The sequence below is a fragment of the Capra hircus genome, chromosome 13, assembly GCF_001704415.2.
Source record: "Capra hircus breed San Clemente chromosome 13, ASM170441v1, whole genome shotgun sequence".
NCBI lineage: Eukaryota > Metazoa > Chordata > Mammalia > Artiodactyla > Bovidae > Capra > Capra hircus.
Genome location: NC_030820.1, coordinates 56,019,302 through 56,039,247, shown reverse-complemented (window position 1 = coordinate 56,039,247; position 19,946 = coordinate 56,019,302). Strand labels below are relative to the sequence as shown.

General features: G+C 49.3%; 1 protein-coding gene across 2 annotated transcripts in view; it reads left to right on the top strand.

Moving 5' to 3' along the window:
• PHACTR3 (phosphatase and actin regulator 3) overlaps positions 1–19,701 on the top strand; it is a 205,595-nt gene extending 185,894 nt beyond the window's left edge. For both annotated transcript variants that reach the window (XM_018057603.1, XM_018057602.1), the window contains exons 9-13: positions 9,792–9,847; positions 13,951–14,012; positions 15,064–15,204; positions 16,722–16,798; positions 19,125–19,701. In XM_018057603.1, the coding sequence (XP_017913092.1) occupies positions 9,792–9,847; positions 13,951–14,012; positions 15,064–15,204; positions 16,722–16,798; positions 19,125–19,140 (352 nt within the window). In that variant the 3' untranslated portion in view covers positions 19,141–19,701. The remainder of the gene's footprint in view (positions 1–9,791; positions 9,848–13,950; positions 14,013–15,063; positions 15,205–16,721; positions 16,799–19,124) is intronic.

Sequence of the window (19,946 nt, the reverse complement as noted above, 5' to 3'; positions counted from 1 at the left end):
GGGGCACTGTACTAACCTGACTTCCACTCCCGGACTTGCTGGGTGGGGGTAGGAACCAAGAGATGCAGCCCCAGCGGATGGTTGAGATCTTGCCAAGGAGGAGCCTGGGGTTCAGGGCCCTGGGGAAGTAGCAGGATGTTCAGGATACCCCAGTTGGGGAGACGAAGAGAGGGATGCAGGGGGTGGCCTCCCACCACCCAAGAGAGCTGCCCCAGGAAGGTGAGAGGGAAGGGAAGGGAGGATGGGGGGAGGGCAGGAAATGCAGTATTGGAGGAGGGGGAGGGGCAAGACCTGGCACCCAGCAGGTGCTCCATAAATGTGTGGACCGGAGAGCAGTGACCCTCATGCCGAGGCAGCAGCGGGAAGCACTGTGCATCACTCTACTTTCCCAAATCTGAGTAAGGGACCAGCACTCGTGATAGATCTCAAATAGCGCGTCTCACTCCCACCCCATCAGAGGCTGCCAGTGTTCAGAGGCTGCCAGTGTCCAGGGGCTGTTTGGAACCTCCCGGAGGCGAGTCTTAGCCCTGCCCTGTGCTCTGTGGACACCCTCCCCACATGGGGGCCGAGCATCGCTGAGAAGAGACCACAGACCCGTGAGGGAGGGGAGCAGAGCCCCCTCCTCTGTACACAGCCCTGGTAATAAACCCCAAAGGTGGCTAAAGGAGGGAATGATCAGTGTGATGTGTTCATGCTCAGAACACTATTTTAACCTAAGGCATTCAGATGTGCGTTTACTCCGCGGTCTTTTGAGGTGGAATCAAAGACTTCTCATTGCAGAAGGCTCTACAATTAGTGTTCTTTCTTGTGTGATGCGTTGTCTAGGAGTGAGAATCAGACTCAAAGAAGCCGAGTCGTTCCCAAGGTGGAAGCCCCACCGTTTACAGCTTCCTCTACCACATGTGCCTGCATGGCTGTGTTTCAGCATCTCACCTTTACCGACTCCAAGGCAGCCAACTCAGTTTTCCTAGAAAGAACGTTTTCTTTTTCTATCCATATTGAATCATTTAAATCAATGTGCCTAAATTCTGATTAAATCACCTAATTACAGATACATGTTCACCTGGTTCTCATAGGTTTGGGAACACGGAACCTGTGTTCCTGACAGGGACCAGCTTGCTGACACGGGGCCCGGGATGCCAGTCACATGTGCTCAGTGGGGTCTGCTTTTCCAGAAGGACTGTGAGTGTTGGTTAATCCAGGTTAGGTCAGTGGAGGTAACTCGAGAGAGCTTTCCCCATGGTAGTGTCATCTTTGTTAATGGAGAAGGAGGCTGTGCCTGTGACATAGAGACCCAGCTCCCAGGGGAGGGGGTGGGGTGTTTACTTGCTCAGTTATGTCTGACTCTGCAACTTCATGGACCATAGCCCACCAGTCTCCTCTGTCCTTGGGATTTCCCAGGCAAGAATACTGGAGCGGGTTGCCGTTTCTTCCTCCAGAGGATGTTCCCGACCGAGGGATTGAACCCACATTTCCTGCTTGGCAGGCAGATTCTTTCCCAGTGGAGTCACCTGGGAAGCCCCGGGGAGGTGTGTATTGAGGGATTTATGGCAAGGCGTTGGCGGCAGCGGTTGTGGAGCTGGCAGCACAGATCTGGCCCACCAATGGGGCTGGTAGTCAGGAAGGGCCGGAACTCCTGTGCATAGACTGAAGCTGGCATCCACAGGCAGAATTCCCTCTTCACCAGGGAGCCCCAGCCCTGCTCTGCAGGTCCTTCCACTGATTGGGCCAGGCCCACCTAGGCCATCTAGGACTGTCACCTGCTTATGGACATTGACCTACAAAACACCTCCACCATGGCTCCTAGATGAGGGCCTGACTGAAGAACCAGGGACGGGGCCTCACCAGTGAACTCCACCGACTGATGGTCCGAGAAGGTTGTGAACAGACGGGGTGATGGTGTTCGAGTTCACGCCATGCCTGGATTTAGAGCTCCAGTGCTTAATCGTGGCATGATTTTGCATCTTCTGAAATGATTTATGCTCCAGAGACCAGCCTGGGCTTCCAGGGAGGACCAATCTAGACATGTTTGTGCTTTTTCACACATGCCTGGAGCTGTACTGCCAGCTGACCATGGCATCTCCACCCAAGCCCTTAGTGGATGCCAGAGCTCTGCCCTGAATCTAGCTCTCACACACTGTGTCCATATGAGCTCTCCAGAGAACATCCTCTTAACCCTGAAGTGTTGGGCAAGGGATAAATACCTGCATTTGTAACCTTGTGCTGTGCTAAGTTGCCTCAGCCATGTCTGACTCTTTGTGACCCCATGAACTGTAGCCCACCAGGCTCCTCTGTCCATGGAATTTCCCAGGCAAGAATACTGGAGTAGGTTGCCATTTCCTTGGATTTTCCCGACCCAGGGATCAAAACTCTATCTCTTATGTCTCCTGCATTGGCAGGTGGGTTCTTTACCGCTAGTGCCACCTGGGAAGCCCAGGTGCAACCTTGGTAAAGACCAAAAAGTCGTCACCAGAGTTCACCCACTCAGCACACCCCAAGGCCCAGGGTTGGAGTGAAAGATGGGCCTCCTTCTCCAGGGGATCTTCCTGGAGGAGGACAGGTGTCTGCCTGGGAGCACAAGGTTTAAGCCAGTGGTGCCCCTGGCTCAACTGGGGAGACTTCATGGGCTGTCACTGGGATGAGCCAGGCCCCAGCCCAGGAGACTTGCCCCCACCCCCTTGGATGTTCAAACAGGACCATCAAAAACAGGACACAAACAGTTTCCCTTGGACACTCAAACAGGAGGGGCCAGAGCTATTAGTATGACTTGAGCCTGCAACCCTGGTGTGTAGTGGACATGCACACGCAGATGGATTTGGCAGAGCTTTGTCGCTGAGTTTCCCTGAGCATAAGTGTCTTGGAAATTGATGGAAATTGACACACCTTGTTTCATTCAGAACTTTACCAAGAATCACTCATTTCAGGAACAGCTCCCCCAAGGTGGCATCTCTATGGGTGTGTGAGTGACCAGCATGGACCCCGCTCTCTCTGTGTTTGTAGTTGATGTTGTTGTCATGGTGACTGTTTTGTGTATCCGCCTTCACCACATCACCTGATGTGCTCCTGTTGAACACTTATGTGTTGAATGGATGTTATTGGATTAAAACTTCCCTTCTTCCTCCTACATGTTACAGCTGGGTGTCACATCAATTTTTAAAAAGTATGCGTGTTGGTGGACTGGAGTAAGGGAAATGAGACCAAACTCTTGTTGTAAGGAGGGTGCAGCATCTGAGCTTGTGGCCATGAGTTAGGAGAGGATGGCTGTGCCTGAGCGAGGCAGTGTGGGCAGCTCAGTGTGAGGGTCATGGTGCACAGAGTCTGGGGAGGGGACCCCGCAGACTCGCTGACCTTGTGGGGCTTGTCTTGAGTTTGATGGGGACCCCAGGTTTGAGGTCATGGTGGGAGTGGGGGGTCATGTTTCAGAAACAGGACAAGCCTGCTGCCATGGGGCATCAAGGAAGCTGGGGGCTGGCAGAGGCTGGTGGCCTGGGGATGGAGAGACAGATGGACATATGAGGTATTGGCTCTAGAACCCAGTGGACTTGGAGATCCTTGGGGGCTGGGAGTGTGGAGCCAGAGGAACAGAGGGTGGCCCTGGGGTCTGGGATGAGTGTATGACTGACAGTGGGCACCAGCCTCTGAGTTACAGATGCTGGACAATGGGGACATGTGAGGAGGTGGGGTTGGGGGTTCCTGGGTTGTAAGATGCCATGATGGGGGACCAGCAGTCACCACCTCGCTGGATAAACCCTCAGTGGGCTGATAATTCATCCTCACCAAGGTAACTGCAAGGACAGAGGGGGCTAAGGTCTGGGGGTCTATTGTTCCCAGCATGGATGAGCTGTACTCCTCAGAGCCTGCAGCCCGGCTCTGGTCTGTCCATGCCCTCGTCTTCATGTTACCTCCTGGAGAGGGCTCCCCTCCCTGATTCTTTCTCCCCCGCCCATCCTGGTGTCCCTGGTGGTCCCGTAGCCTGGACAGCATCTGTGGGAAAAGATGAGCTGTCTTCTCCTGAGCCACATGTCTGGCTCAGGAGTCATGATGACTACGGAGGGAGATGCACCGCCCCCCACTCCCACCTGCTGGGGAACCCCGTCCCAGGCAGGGACACCAAAATCCTCCTTGGTGACTCAAGGCTGGTGGCGGAACAGGATGGTATTCCCAGGGAGGAGCTCCTAAAATAGCTGGCATCCCTGGGGGCGGAGAGCTGTCTGTCTGCCACTGCGGCTTTCCTCTCCAGGAAGGCGTTCTGCCTTGCTTAGCGAGATTGCGGCTCAGTTCCTGTCTGATGCTGCTGTTGTTCAATCACTCAGTCTTGTCTGATTCTTTGCAACCCCATGGACTTCAGCACGCCAGGCTTCCCTGTCCTTCACTATCTCCCAGAGTTTGCTCAAACTCATGTCCATTGATGCCATCCAACCATCCTCATCCTCTGTCGTCCCCTTCTCCTCTTGCCCTCAATCTTTCCCAGCATCGGGGTCTTTTCCAATGAGTCGACTCTTTGCATCAGGTGGCCAAAGTATTGGAGCTTCAGCATCAATCCTTCCAATGAATATTCAGGGTTGATTTCCTTTAGGATATAATAGACTGGTTTGATCTCCTTGCTGTCCAAGGGACTCTCAAGAAGGGGTGTGCAAAGGACAATTCAGGCATGGCCACTGACATAGACAGGCCTGGAGTGCCAGGCACCTGGTTGGTGCTTTTCGGGCCGTTTCTCTTACCCCACAGCAACCCCAGTGGGTGCCTATTGTCATCAGTCCCTTTTAGGAGAGGAAACAGGCTCAGAGAGAGGAGCTGGCCTGTGCCCATAGACTGTGTGAGGCAACTGATGGAGACGAGTGTGCCTGGAAAGAGTCTGACTGTGTGTTGAGCCTCCCTGAGGGAGACACCAGCTGCCGGATGCTCCCTTGGGTGGCCAGCCAGGGCCACTTGTCCACAGAGCTGAGCTTTGGACCTGTTGTCCTCAGGTCACCTTCCCACCATGCCTGGAGCTCCCGGGAATGCAGCCACTCCCGTCCAGTGTGTATGGGAGGCAGAAGGGGGTCACAGGGTCCTCAAGACAAGGAGGGGATTCCTGGGGCCTCACTCACTCAGGAGCCTGGTCCCATGGTGAGGCAGGTGGAATGTCCACAGGGGAGCGAGGCCACTGGGAGGTGTGGGCCATGGGGATGGCGAGGAGCCAAGTGCCCCCTCAGCCCAGCTGCTGCTCTATGGAGCTAGGGGTGGGGTAGGGGTGCTGATGGATCTGAGGAGCCAGCTCTCCCATGTCTTCAAGGGGAGCTGATGTTGTTAAGAGTGAAAACTCCGATTTGATTAACTTTTGCTTCATATTCACATTCTAAAAAGTATCATGGGGGCAGCGATGAGGCTGCTGGCTGGATTTGGACCATGGTCATCTGATGGGGCTGGTGACCAGGCTGTCCCCCCTCACCCCAGGTGGGCTTAGGGAGTGGGGAGCTTGCATACGACTTCCGAGGCTCCGGAGCCCTGATCCCGCGCTGGAGAAGGCTCCAGGCTGGACCTGGCTGTGAGCAGCAAGGTGGGGGCAATGGCTCTGGCCTCGGTTGCACGGTGCCCTGGGAGACCGGGCCAGCGTCATGGCCAGCCGTGCACTCGTGTACTAGATTAGGTGCAGCTGTGCCTCAGGGGAAACCCCCGGATCTCAGGGGCTTTACCCAGAAAAGGCTTATTTCCTGCAGGAGAAGTCCGCTGTGTCTGGGTGAGCCTCCAGGGCAGCCAACCTCATGCACAGGCCAGCCTGGCTGCTCCGTGTGGTCTTGCTGTCTTGCCCACGGCCCCCTGGAGGGAGGGGAGGGCTCCCTCTCCTGTGTGCACAGGTGGGGACCAGCCAGGGATGGGGCGGGAGGATGGGCAGGTGCCTCTCTTTCTCCTGGTTTCTTTTCTTGGTGTCGCTCCCACGCCCACGCAGTGCTGTAACTGGCTGCCACACTTGTGCTTTCTCAGAGGGGAGAGTCAGAAATAGACTGTGGCTCACCCAGTTCCAGGCAGCACCTGCTCATCACCCACAGCAGCAGCTTCTGAATCAGGAGGGAGCGGACAGCGTGGGCAGAGCTGGGGAATCCCTCAGGGTGCTGACCCTGCCCACCCCTCCCGAGGCTCCTCCCCTGCCTTCCCGAGGCTCCGCCCCTCCTCTGGCTGAGGCCACGCCCCTCCCCCAAAGTGCATCCAGCCTGGGGCTATGTCTTCACCAGTCCTAGAGAGCCCTCTGCTACTGAGACTCCAAGGATGCTTTAGCAACACCCCTCCAGGGCCACACCAAAAAGGTGTCACATGGAGGGAGGGGAACCGGCACCCATGGTTTGCTGCTTTGTTCAAGCCAGGCATGTTTGTCTGTGCCAGGCTCTGCGGTCTACATGAGGAATAACACCTGCTTACAAGTTTGTTTCTCTGAGCCCCGCCGATCTCATCTGTAAAATGGGCATAATCGCCTTGAGTGACCTTGACATTAAGGTTGTAGCCACTCCTGCTTTGGGAAGCCCCATTCCCACATGGATAGTGGAGCCGAGTCTCAGGTAGTAAATGAATGGAATATTGTGTTTAATATGTATTTAGTCCAATGTGTATTGTGTAATTTGTAGTTTGCACTGTTCTTACTCTGGAGCCAATATCTCCCCCTTGTTTGGAACACTTCACTGGCCTTTGACCACTTGTGGGCCTGGCTCCCGGAGGTTCCTGTCTGATGGGGATCCTTCCCCCTCACCCCACCCCTGGCAGCTCCACGTCTCCTGTGGGCAGGTTCTGCACTGTCCTTCCTTGGATCGCAGTCCAGGAGAGTCTGGAGGTGCTTCCAAAGACAGATCCTCTCCACTCCGCCCTGCCTGCTTCACACCCTTCAGCACATTCGGGGCTCCAGAGATCCAGACTGCAGGGTGGGTGAGTCCTGACCCCTGCCCCATAGGTGCACACACATCTCCACTCAGTCCAGTGACACTTAGGAGACCTTCTTATCTCAGGACCTGTGTTCCTCCCCTCCCTCCGGGCTCAGCAATCCCCACTCACCCTTCTGATCTTGACTCAACATCAGCTTCTCAGGCCTTCTATCTGTCCAGGTCGGTCCAGCTACCCGCTAGGCTATCATGATGCTGTAGGCTCCTCCTCCTAGTGCTGGTCACTATGGAAATGCAAGGTGGTTTGTATTGTAACTTCACACTGATGCTGAAGCTCCAATACTTTGGCCACCTAATGTGACTAATGTGACTCATTAGAAAAGACCCTGATGCTGGGAAAGATTGAAGGCAGGAGAAGGGGACAACAGAGGATGAGATGGTTGGATGGCATCACCGACTCAATGGACCCGAGTTTGAGCAAGCTCTGGGAGTTTGTGATGGACAGGGAAGCCTGGTGTGCTGCAGTCCATGGGGTTGCAGAGTCAGACAAGACTGAGCAACTGAACTGACCAACTGACTTGTGTGATAACGGACTGAATGTCTGACCCCTCTAGAGCCTGTGCTCCCTGAGGGCAGGGCTGGGTCTGACTTCTTCCCACCATATCCCATATCCCAGGGCGTGTCCTCTGTGCTCACTAAACTTCTGACACAAGAGGCCTGGTGAACCCAAGTTAGTTCTCAGTCTCATGAGCTGGGGGTGTCAGGTACAGGTAGGTGTGAGTCCAAATGGGGACTCTGGACCCGCAGTACTCGCTTCCCTGTGATTGGGGTCCCCCAAGGAGTGGCTCTGGCTGGCAGTCCAGCTGTGGGCTCCTGGGCTCCCTCTGGGTAGAGGGGCAGGTTGCTGACAATCCAGCAGGCTGCATGTTGTTCACAGCTGCTGGACGGCCCCTTCTGGGCCATTCGGAGGTGCTTTGGGGGCCTGCTGTGGCCCTCACCCTGGAAGGTCTGCCTTCACGCCTAGAGCCAGCAGCGGAGATTTGGTGGTGAGATATCCACACTTTTCTTGAGAAATGTCTGTCCCAAGCAAGCTTGCTATAACAGGTGTATTTGTGCATTTTCTCATTCAGTTCTCTCACCTTTGTGAAGATCTATTATTAGTCCTCATTTTAGAAGAGAACACAGGGCTCCAGCAAGAAAAAGCCCTCCGTGGGGGCAAAGTGAGTAGAGTTTTGGGGCACTTTTCAGGCTTGAGGAGGTGCGTGGTCTCCATCCTCAGCTGTCCCTGTGGGCATCGTAGCTGGTCGGCTGGCAGCCCCTAAGCAACAGGCTCTGCACCTTGTGAGGATTCTCTACAACACTGCCCAAAGTTTCCTCTTTAGGAAGTCCTCCTTGATCACTGCCCCCATGGCTATCTCCAAGTCCAGCACCCGAGCAGTTAGGAGACACTGTCTAGAAATGTGAGCTTCTCAAGACTGGTTCCTTCTTTTCTGCTGTCTCTTAGAAAATGGACCTCCCTTGCCCCTGCCCGTTCCCTCATCCATCACATCCCCACCCCTGTTTTCTCTTCTCCATGGCATTCCCACTCGCTGGGATGATTGCTCACTTGCTGCTTGTCTGCCTTCCTCTTTAGACTTGAGTTTTCCAAGGGCAGGACCACTGTGTCCTGGGGCTTGGGACAGTGCCTGGTACAAAGCAGGTACCCCCAACCCGCCCCAGTCACTTAGTGAATGAATAAATAGCACCTGGTGGGTTTTGACCAGGCTGAGGGAGCCCCACCCAAACAGCTTGGTTTTGTGCCTGCTGCTTGCCGGGGAGCGGAGGCCCTATCCCCTGGGTGCCAGCCAGGAGTTGTCTTAGGGCACGCTGAAGTCTCAGCAGACATGCAGACAAGATTTTAAGCAACCAGCCAGCAGACACACAAAGCCTGCCTAGGAGTCCGACAGCACAGTGTTGCCTTGAGTGTGGAGGGAGGAGCAGCTGAGCCCTGGGGGGCCCTGGGCTTTGTGCTGGGACAGGGGTTATAAATAGGATTATGGCCCTGCATTGTGGGCATTCAGAGGCTCCGCCTGTCACCTCCCTGCAGTGGCAGAAGGATCCGGAAGTGGGGACGTTTTTGGCTCTGCCCCAGGGATAACATTATTGGAGTTACAGAAATAATTGGAGCTTGGCATTAATGTTGACTAATTATGCCTCCCTCTCCTGACAAGCCTTTTATTTATTTATGTATTTCTTCTTTTTGGCTACGTCCTCCAACTCCCTCGATGAGAAGCCATTTAAAAGGAAATGATAATTTGTCCTCCTATCTCACCAAGCGGACGAGCAGAGCAGGCGGCGGGCGGGCGGCCGTGGGCGTGGCCGGCGCGCGCGCTCAGCCCAGGAGATTCCCAGCCAGGATTGGATGCGCTTCTTCCCTACGCGCCTGGGCTCCGCGCCCGCTAGAGGCAGGAGCTTCCCCATCGCCTCCCTGCAGGCAGGGTCGGGTGAGGCCGGACCGCGGCTGGAGCAGGACCGGGGCGAGTGCCAGTGTCCGGGTCGCTGGGAGCTTGGGACATAGAAGCTGGAAACGCGGCTGCGCGCTCCTCCCTGCGCCCCCAGAAAAGGGACCATCTCCCGGCTGGATCTCAGACCCGCACCTGGGGAGCCGTCCAGCCTGCCGGGCCGGCAGCATATCTGGACATGATGAGCTGCTTGTCCGGAGCGGGAGCGGGAGCGCAGGCTGCCCCAGCCGCCCGGTGACAGAGGGCCACGTCCCTCCCGCGCGGGGGTTGGACTCGATTTGCTAGCAAGAGGCTGCCTCTGACGGAGGAGCCCCCACCCTTCCTGTTTTTTGGGAGGCGATCTTCAAGGGGTGCGCCAGCTACCCCGGACCCTCACAGACCCTGGATGCAATTCGCTGGCAGCCACCATGGTGCAAAATGTAATTCTGGTGTTTTTCCGCAGACGACTGAGCCAAAGACCCGCGGTGGAGGAACTGGAGAGAAGAAACATCTTAAAACGTGAGTAGTGGCGGCCCCCTGGGGTTCCCCTCACGTGTGCGCCACGGAGGCTGCTGCGGGAACCTGGCTCTGCAGGCTTACTGAGCCCTCCTGTGTTCCCCTCGCCCTGAGCTGCTGGGGAACTCTGAAAGCAAGCCCCCGGGAAAGTTGAAACACCCAGCAAAGTCCTGTTGAAAATTAAAAAGGAAAAAGCTCTCCTGGCATCATTAAAAATGTCCCTACTTCGGGGTTATGTCATGAGTCAGCTCTGTAGTTGGAAGGGAAATGATGTCTTTTGGCAGGCTAGGTTTCAAGCAGGTGTTCTTGGCAATTTGGGACTAGTGCTCCTCATGGTCATGGACATCACAGGCAGGTGTGGACAGAGTATAAAACCTACCAGGGAAGAGCTCAGCCCTCTGTAGTTCCCTCCTGGGGGAGTAAAGCAGCAGCTCAAAGGAACACAGAAGCCTAGGAAGTTGCCTGTGGCTTAGAACTTGGCAATTTTAGATCCTCCCCTCCTTCACATCCCCTGGGTTTTCCCAGGGAGGGTTGTGGTTGCAATATGTGCTGAGTACCAGCATCCAGGAAGAGCCTCCCTGGTGCAGAGAACACTGTTCCATCTCATTAAAGGCACTGAGGATTTGGGTGGTAGAACCCTTTCAAAGGTGTTTCCCAGATACTTCTTAGGTATCTGGTCAACAGACTTAGTTTGTGAGGTATTTTCTATAGCATGTTTTCTAAGGGCCTGGATTTTAAAAATGTTTTCCTCTCTTAAGAGTGAGCACTGCAGACATTCTCTTGAATTTGGTTTTTCATTCCATGAACGTCTTTTTACAAAGTTAAGACAGTCCCATGGCTGACCTTCTGTCCAAAAGTACAAGACAGAAACTCTGGTCTGGGTGCTGAGTCCTAACTGACTCCTTCCTCTTCTTGACTTCAGTACCTTTATTAATTGCCTGGATGACTCCCCCTTTAAGGACTGTTGGAAATATTTAAACCCTAAGATTATGAATTCTTTGTTTTAGGGACTTCCCTGGTGGTCCAGTGGTTAGGACTCCAAGCTTCCCCTGCTGGGGGCACAGGTTCAATTCCTGGTCAGGGAACTAAAATCCCACATGCTGAGCAGTGCAGGAAAAAAAAAAAAAAGTCTTTTAAAACTTGATATGGTGACTACTATTCTATATTACATCAACTAAGCCATATCTGAGAATTTCAAGAGCATCTTTTCATGGCTAGCATGCTTAATCAGGTGGGCACATACAAATGTGTAGCTCTTACTGAATATTTGAATTTTTCAAAATTAAGTCACTAACTTATAAAGCTCATCAGTCACAGATGCCCCCTCTGGTAGTAATCTAAGACTCAAATGGGGCAAGTTCAAGGCTGCCCTCAGCCTGGTTTGCTGCCCAGAGTGGGCAGAGGCTTTTCTCTCAGGAACCATTTCTCCTGCCAGTGGTCACTTCCTCTCTGCTCTAGTGGATGGTCAGGTCCTCCCAACAGCAAGGGCTTCTAATTGTGTTAATCTTTGCACATAGACACTTGGACGTGAAAGCCTGAATATCAGAACTGTGCCTGGTGAGCAGAGATGGCAGGTGGATCCCGGACTGACGGCACTCACCTCCAGGGCAGGAAAACAGGCTCCCTGCTGCGGCCCTGACAGTCCCTTCCTTGCCACTCAGCCAGTCAGGTCCGTCCTTAGTTGGAAGCAACTCGAGGGCCCTGGGCAGCATCCTTGAGAATGTCAGTGCTAGTTTGAGATGGGTGTTTGGTTTGGTTCTGTGGAGATGAGGATCGACTGATTATATATAGTCCAGCCTAGAGCGTCATCCCCACAGCCCTTGACACTGGCTTGCACTCTTGCTGCATTTTCTGCTTTGAGTCAATGGCTTAGAATATCAGCACATTGTATCTGCTCCCCTTCAAGTAGGGACTCATGGCTAACTGCGATCATGCTGGAAGAACACTTAGAACTGGGCCTGTACGTTTGTGGATATGAGAGTGTCGAGACACAGTGGCCCTCTTTTATATGGTCATATTAGAAGTGGTCATTCCAAGGTGGGCCCACTCTGTGCCAGGCATTGTACTCAGTGCTTGCCTCTGTTCCCTCGCTGAATTGTTACCAGATAGTCGTGAGGTTTGCATGGCTGTTCCCTTCTTCCTAGTGAGGAAGCTTAGACTTCGGAAGGTAATAGGACTTTTTAACATGAGTGTTGGCAGAGGGAAGGAGCTGAAGGTCATGTGCAGGTGGCCTGGCTCCATCATCCATGTTCTGACCACTGCCTTAGGAGCAATAATGCATCTCTCATTATTTACAGAAGGCTCTTGTGTGACTGTCCAAGCTACTGGCACTATTTCCAGGAAATCTGGGTATGGAGGCTCTGATTATGGCTCCCTTGTTTTGTATAAAGCACAGGGCTTTCTGAGTCTGAAAATAATAGATCTATAAACCCATTGCTCAGGGGAGCTCAGAGAATCTGTGGCTTAGGCTCTCAGGAAGGACCTTGGAACTGGCGTCCCACAGAGCACCTGGCCTGCAGGGGACACTCCCCGGGCACCTCCAAGACCCCTGCTGTGCTCCGATGACCTTGTAATGATGCCGGTGTTGTCCACAATTTAAAAAACAGAAAGATCTGCTCTTGTTTCAGTGTTTTTATATGGAGGGTGTACTTAGGATTTGTTCATGGCCTGTTTTTAAGAAATATGAAGAATTATAGGACTTCCCTGGCTGTCCAGTGATTAAGACTTTGTGCTTCCACTGCAGGGGACACAGGTTTGATTACTGGTCAGGAACTAAGATCCTGAGTGCCACGTGGCATGGCCAAAATTTTTTAAAAAATCTAAAGAATTAGTTTCATATCATCATTTAAATCTCTTATGGTTGGCCTTCTATGTGGTATTGTCACATTTTTTTCCAATTGTGTTATCAGCTCTCAGAGCTTATAATTGTGGTTTCTTTTGGTTTTTCACTTCGATTAAGAACAAGGAACATAACAGGGATTGGTTTCTTTTTCTAAAACATCTGAATGAAAGATGAATCTTCCTTTTTTAAAGAAAATTACTGAAAAGTACAATGGCGAGTATGTTAAATGCCCATACACCAAATCTCCTAGATGCACAGATGTTTAAAATGTTTCAAAGGAAGGCAGGTAACGTGAGCTTATGTTAACGACGAGTTGCAGAATTTCCCTTCCTCAAACCTGGCGGTGTTTCTAGGAGTGCTGACAGATGAGGTCCCTTTCCCAGGAATAGAATTCTGGGCCCCCTCCGGGGACCTGAGGCTTTATTTAGCAACAGAGAGAGCCAGAAATAGGACATCCATTATCTCTTACCCCAGGGCAGAGCTTAGTTTTACACTAAGTCTCGGCATTCTGCTCCATTTTTAGCTTCCAAGTGTAGGTGTGAACACGGCTTGCATGTTAATAGTGACACTCACTAGGCAAAACCAGTTTTGGTGAGAGACTTGGGTCCTTTAAAAGGCAGGTCATGTGTCCCACTTCTGCAGTGGAGAATCAGCTGGGTTCCTGGGTATGTTTGGATTTGAAATATATCCAGAAAATATGAATTCCAGGCAGGCATATGTTGCCCAGAATCTGAGGCGAATGTTCTTTATCTTCTTGGTTGGCTAAAACTATGAATCCCTTTTACATGGAAAAGCAGTGACAGTTCTAACAATATTCATTCATATATACTTGAATATATTATATATATATGTGTGTATATATATATAAAACTTATCCTACTAAAAATTTTTGTTTGCCATCTATGTTCCTAGTTGTAAATACACATAGAGATGATAGTTGATTAGGAGAGAATTGCTTCCTGTTTCTCCTGCAAATCAATGCCCAGCATCAATCTGTGTGGTTATTTCTAACACAGAAAAGGGCCCAGGAGAACCAGGCTGTGAGGATGGGAAAACTTTCCTCTATGGAACAATGAGAGCATAGTTTCCTGAGCAGTGATTGGCAAAGTGCAATGATATGGAAAAAAGTGTCACCTGTCAGGTGTCCTTCCTGTTACACCTGTAGCCTCCAGAAATGTCCAGATCTGAGCACGTGTCCTTGCTAAAGAGAACATCTCAACCTGCTTCTTTGTTTTTTCCCTTCTTTTGTTTTCATCTTTCACAGAAAGGAATGATCAGACAGAGCAAGAAGAAAGAAGAGAAATCAAGCAAAGGTTGACAAGAAAGGTATGATCATTTAAGCATCTCTTTCCTGAATATTAAGGTAGGAAAGACTGAGATGGGTGATGCAGGCCATCACTCTGTGATGCTGACCTGTGACTTCTTGGGCAACAGTGAATTCATTCACTGGACAGTCAAAAAGCAGTGCCTTTTGCATCGACCTGGGGGTGACTGATGTCCCTGTGGACTATGCGTTCACCCAGCCATGGAGTACATGACTGCAGCCGTGTGGCCTCAATGGCGTTGCCGTTTGTTTCCAGGAAGTCAGATGCTGACTGGCATGCTCTCCATTTATTTGCGCTCTTTACACAGTGCTCAAGCAAAGCATGCCTGGATATCAGTGTGTCAGTATACCTTTCACACTCTTTGGTTCCTTCTATTTGTCTAGAAACTCCTGACTATGGAAAACTTCATTAGCTTCAAGGGTTTATGTCTGAGAGTCAAATAGTTAAGTCAAAATGTACTATGGCTGATATAGGTAGCAAGTCTGTAAAGTTTGGTTTTCTTCTAAAGCCCTGACCATCTCTAAATTCAGGTCTTCTGGTGTTCCTTTCTCTACTGTATTCTGTAATAATAATAATAAAATAATAAAAAATTCTCATCCTACTTGAAGTTAATAGAATATCCTTTCTGAGCTTGAGTGCTAGTAGTAGTATTTAGTATTTCAACTTTATCAGTAGCTTTTTTTGGAAAATCTTACCTAATGATAGTTGAAAAGCAGCAGCTGGTGCTGTAAAATTTTTCCTTAGATAATTCATCCAGCTTTCCTTGAGCTGTGCTGTAGATAGGGCACCACTAGCTTCCTGGGGGTGTGAGTGCTCTTGACAAGATGTGTTAAAGGGAAGGGATTATCATTTAAGAGTGTGTAATTTAAGCCCTTCACATTAGAGGTGTTTTTTTTTGGTTGTTGTTGTTTGTTTGTTTGCATTAGGGTTTTATTTCAGCTTCAGAGGTTACATTTATTTATAGAAGGGTCCTGGTTTGCTCAGGGTACTTGAACAAACTAAGAAAGCTAGTTTGGCACATGAGACCTAACTATGGTGATCTTTTATTTTAGCTTAATCAGAGACCCACGGTTGATGAACTGAGAGACAGAAAAATTCTGATACGATTCAGTGATTATGTGGAGGTGGCAAAAGCACAGGACTATGACAGACGGGCAGACAAACCCTGGACGAGACTGTCGGCAGCAGATAAGGTACTGAGCATACGTGTGTACGTTGGCTCACGGGTGTATATGTGTCAGGAGACAGTGGGCACCATCAGCTGTTGAAATAAGTAATTAACCTCCAATTAAATAAATTTATATTTAAAAAAAAAGGCTGTGCTTGGCCAGATGTGGCATCACAAATAGAACCTGGGCTTAGGGTTGTGTTTTCAACTAGGGGATGGTTTTGCCCTTAGGGACATTTGGAAATGACTGGGACATTTTTGGTTGTTACCAAATGGGCTTCCCTCAGAGCTCAGTCAGTAAAGACTCTGCCTGCGATGCAGGAGACCCGGGTTGAATCCCTGGGTGGGGAAGATCCCCTGGAGAAGGAAATGGCAACCCACTCCAGTATTCTTGCCTGGAGAATCCCATGGACAGAGGATCCCAGCAGGCTACAGTCCATGGAGTTGAAAGTCAGACACAACTTAGTGACTAAACCACCACCAAGAGCCCTCAGGCTGCTTGGACTGAGGGGCAGCCTGCCAGGTACTTAATCCTCCAAAATATTCCTGAGAGAGAGGTGTTGCTATTATCCCTGTAGAGGTGCCATTGAACAGGTGACTGGGAAAGACTGGCAAGACTTAGACCCGGGAGCCTCTGTCTACAGAGTCTCTCCTATCTCCCCACTTTGAGTGACTTCCAGAACTTTTAAAGCCTCCCGAAAGGAGAGGAACATATACATTCAGCCAATGAATGTGCTGAAATTGCTAATGGGTCCCTGTCTTCATAAGCTGAGTGCGAGTCTGTGAGGTTATACATGAATGCACATAAGCATTGCATCCTCTTGGAACAGGCTATAGTTGGTTGCCCAGGGTGGATGTGCTCAGAGGAGCCTGGCCGTGAAGGGAGAATTCAGGCACCTTTGGCAGCCTTTCCTTGCCCCAGAAGCTGTGTCTGATGTTTGTCTACCCTGGCCTGAGAGTTTATCTGAGAGACGCACATGATGAAAGTGGGCGTTGGGAAGCTGGAGGAGGGCCAGATGAGAAGCCCTGAAAAGACTGAGATGCACATCTCACCCACATGTAACAACAAGATTATGTTTCAAATGACACAAAATGTAAATGTATCCTGAAGTCAGAATAACTTCTAGATTATCTAGTTGCAAAATTCTAAGTAAGTTCACCAAAAGCTGAAGCTTACTCATTGTTCTGAGGTCCTTACTTTGTAAGTGCCCCGAGCATGTGTTTGATCTGTTATGTATCCTGGTGACATGGGACGGGGTTGGGGATGGGGCAGGGTCAAGGCAGGGGGTTGATATATTCCCACTCCAGCACAGTAAACAAATTCACTAAATACTTCCAGAACATCAGCTCTGCACTAGGTTGGTAGGGCTATAAAAATAAGTAAAAGCCTAAATGCTAAGCACAAAAAATTTTTTTTACTCTATCACAAAATAACAAAGTCAGCAAGTATTAGGAATGGCTGTCAGTCCACAACCATGACACTCATTTCCCATGCTAACTTTCTAATGTCCCGAAAAATAATGTGCTGTTTTTAAATTCCAGGCAGCAATTCGTAAAGAACTGAATGAATACAAAAGTAATGAAATGGAGGTGCATGCATCAAGCAAGCATCTGACAAGGTCAGATTTCTATTTGTATGAATTTCATGATACTTGCAATACAGTATTTTTTTTTTAAGAGAAAATAAAAATGTCACAAATCACTGTGTTCAGGTAAAAAAAACAATTCAGTATGTCTGCAGAGAATTGTCTTGAACAGAGAGAATGCAACTCAATTGAAAGTGCTATTGGTTCCTGTGGTTTCACATAGGGCTTGGCAGGCTTTCCTGATGGCACAGATGATCAAAGAATCCATCTGCTATGCTGGAGACCTGGATTCAAGTCCCTGGGTTGGGAAGATCCCCTGGAGAAGGGAATGGCTGGTTACCCACTCCAGTATTCTTTCCTGGAGAATTCCATGGGCAGAGGAGCCTTCTGGGCTACAGTCCTTGGGGTCACAACGAATTGGACAGGACTGTGGGACTAACACTTGGTGAGGGGTGGGATGTAGAACAGTATCACACATAGTTTTATTTAAGTAGTTAATGTGTATTTAGATATTGGGAGAAGGCAATGGCAACCCATTCCAGTACTCTTGCTTGGAAAATCCCATGGGAGGAGCCTGGTAGGCTGCAGTCCATGGGATCGCTAGGAGTCGGACACTACTGAGTGGCTTCACTTTCACTTTCATGCATTGGAGAAGGAAATGGCAACCCACTCCAGAGTTCTTGCCTGGAGAATCCCAGAGATGGGGGAGCCTGGTGGGCTGCCATCTGTGGGGTCGAACAGAGTTGGACACTAGTCTCAAAGCACTGAAGGTAATTTGCCTGTATTCCCCTTCTCTCATATTCAGAACCTGCCCGCACCCGCCCCCCTGCCCATTTATTTATATGTAGAGGAGTGCTGTGAAATTACTCTCCCCACCAATCCCACTTGTCTCCCACCTTATTTTATACTCACATCTTTAACACAAGCTCATGCTCCCCCAAAGCTCTTCCAAACAGCCTTTGTTCCTTCAGCAAATAGGTATTGTGTGCCATTCTTATGCTGCGAGTCAGCTATAAATAAAGGAGGGTCCCATCTCCAGGGAGCATATATCCCAATGGGGATATGGCTGATTCTTCCATAATCAAGACTTTTCATACAAGGGGAATACACCCATAAACAGGGGTGGCACGGGTTGGCCCGCTGATGCCAGTGCTCACAAGTGGCATATTCCCCCGGCACTTCCCCTTCCTGTCCATGAAGAGCCATGATGAGGTTCTCACACACGTTTATCCTCAAAGGACTGCCTGATGCCACAAGCCTTCACCTGCACCAGCTGTTTGTCATCTCTCCCTTGGTCTAGAGATGCTCAGGCCCCAGACACAAAGAGAAAGGAAATCCTGAATGGAGATACTGCCTTAAACCAAAACAGTGGACTCCTTTTCTTTTCTGTTTGGCACAAAGTGGCCACTGTGGTTGTTATTTGTAGTGCAATGTGGCTATGGAATAGAAAGCAGGCAAACAGAATTCTGCCTATGAGACAGATGACTTTGTATATATCAAGGGAGGAAGAAGAGGTTGGAAAAGTAGGAAAAATGAAGGAAGTAGTTTGTTTAAAGATGTTTAAGGTTTTCCCCCATGACTGGCACATTTTGGGGCAGGAATAAATCATCTTACTTTTGAGTGTTCAGACCACTAAAAAGTATTTAGGAAATAAACACTCTCTGTAAAATATTCAGTTATTTTTAATGTTCAATCCTGTGTTACAGAAAAAAGATGTAATTACTGCATATTCTATGTATGGTAATGTGAAAATATTTAATACATTTCTCTTTATACATTGTTTAAAGACATTTACTAAAGATATGTACTTTCTCTCATAAGTCCTTGATAGCTTTTTTAGATGACAGAATTTTAAGAGTGAGCCCAAAACTTACACATCAGGAAATGTTAAGATTTTTATACCACATTTTAGCATTTAATGTCAGCTTTTAAAAGAGCAATGATTTTAGTGATATGAAATTTTAATTGCATTAAACAGTACCACAAACACATTTTCAACTCTACAAGAACAAAATTATAACTCTACAATAATATCCAATCATTTGTTAATCAGTTCATTACCTCTGCTGGTTCAGCAAAGCCCTGCTGTTTTTGTGAACTTCAAGGGCCTACCTAGCAGTTTTCAAGCCAAGTTTTAGCTAGGCTTAAGAATTCACCATCAGACTCCTTTTGTGTTATGATGGGGCCTGAGCGGTGGGTGCCCTCTGGGGCTGTACACCACTATAACCCAGGCAGGTCCATCCTCATGTTTTACACGTTGGACTTCCACGAAGATTTTAATAGCAACAGAGTAATTTGTGGAAAGTTTTTGGCAATTTAAACTTAGATATGTATGACCTTGTCTTTTTACAATTTCTAGATTCCACAGGCCATAGAGATTTTCTTCTGAGAAGAATTGTGCTTAATTTTTGATACCAACACTGAACATTCATCAGGGAGCTTTCCTGAAGTTCAGCTCATGACTACCTGCTGTGGTTGCCAGAGAAGCAGGACCACACACACAGGTGAAATCCTGGCCACGCTCACCTGTGAGAGGATGACCAGAGGACACCCTTCACTCTCTGGGGCCTGAGGAGTGTCAACTGTTGGGGTCAGAAGAGACCCAGGGACTCGACCTGAAGAAAACTGTTGTTTGCCTTCCCGCCTTGTTTTGCAGTTCTGCGGTGTGACCGAGGATGGTGACGTGCGTGTGCAGGGTCACCACACTGAGGCTGTGACCAAGGAACATGTACGCAGTGTCTTCAGTACCATGTGGAAAAGACCTTTTTATTCTCATCACAATTAGAGAACTCTTTAAGTTCCTGTTATACAAAATGATTTACTGTATTATACTTTTTCTTTTTTTATATAATGTCTAACAAAAAATACAGCTGCAACATTTCGATTCCTGTTAATTTTGTTCTTTAATTAAATGACTACTTATTGCAGGAAATTAACCTGGGTGTTACAGTTTCTTGGGGTGGGGGTAAGAGATTTTTTTAGAAAAAGGATCTGTGAAACAAGTCAAATCTTATTATTTTTGAGCCATCAAAAGCCAAACACAGGAGAATTCAAACTTTTTGTGTGTTTTGTAAATTCTTTTAGTATTTGTGGTTCGTGCCTTAGGAAATCAAATTCTTTTTCAAGTTAAGTTTATAAATCATTTGAGTAATAAACCTAGAAATAAGTAACAACTTGTTGA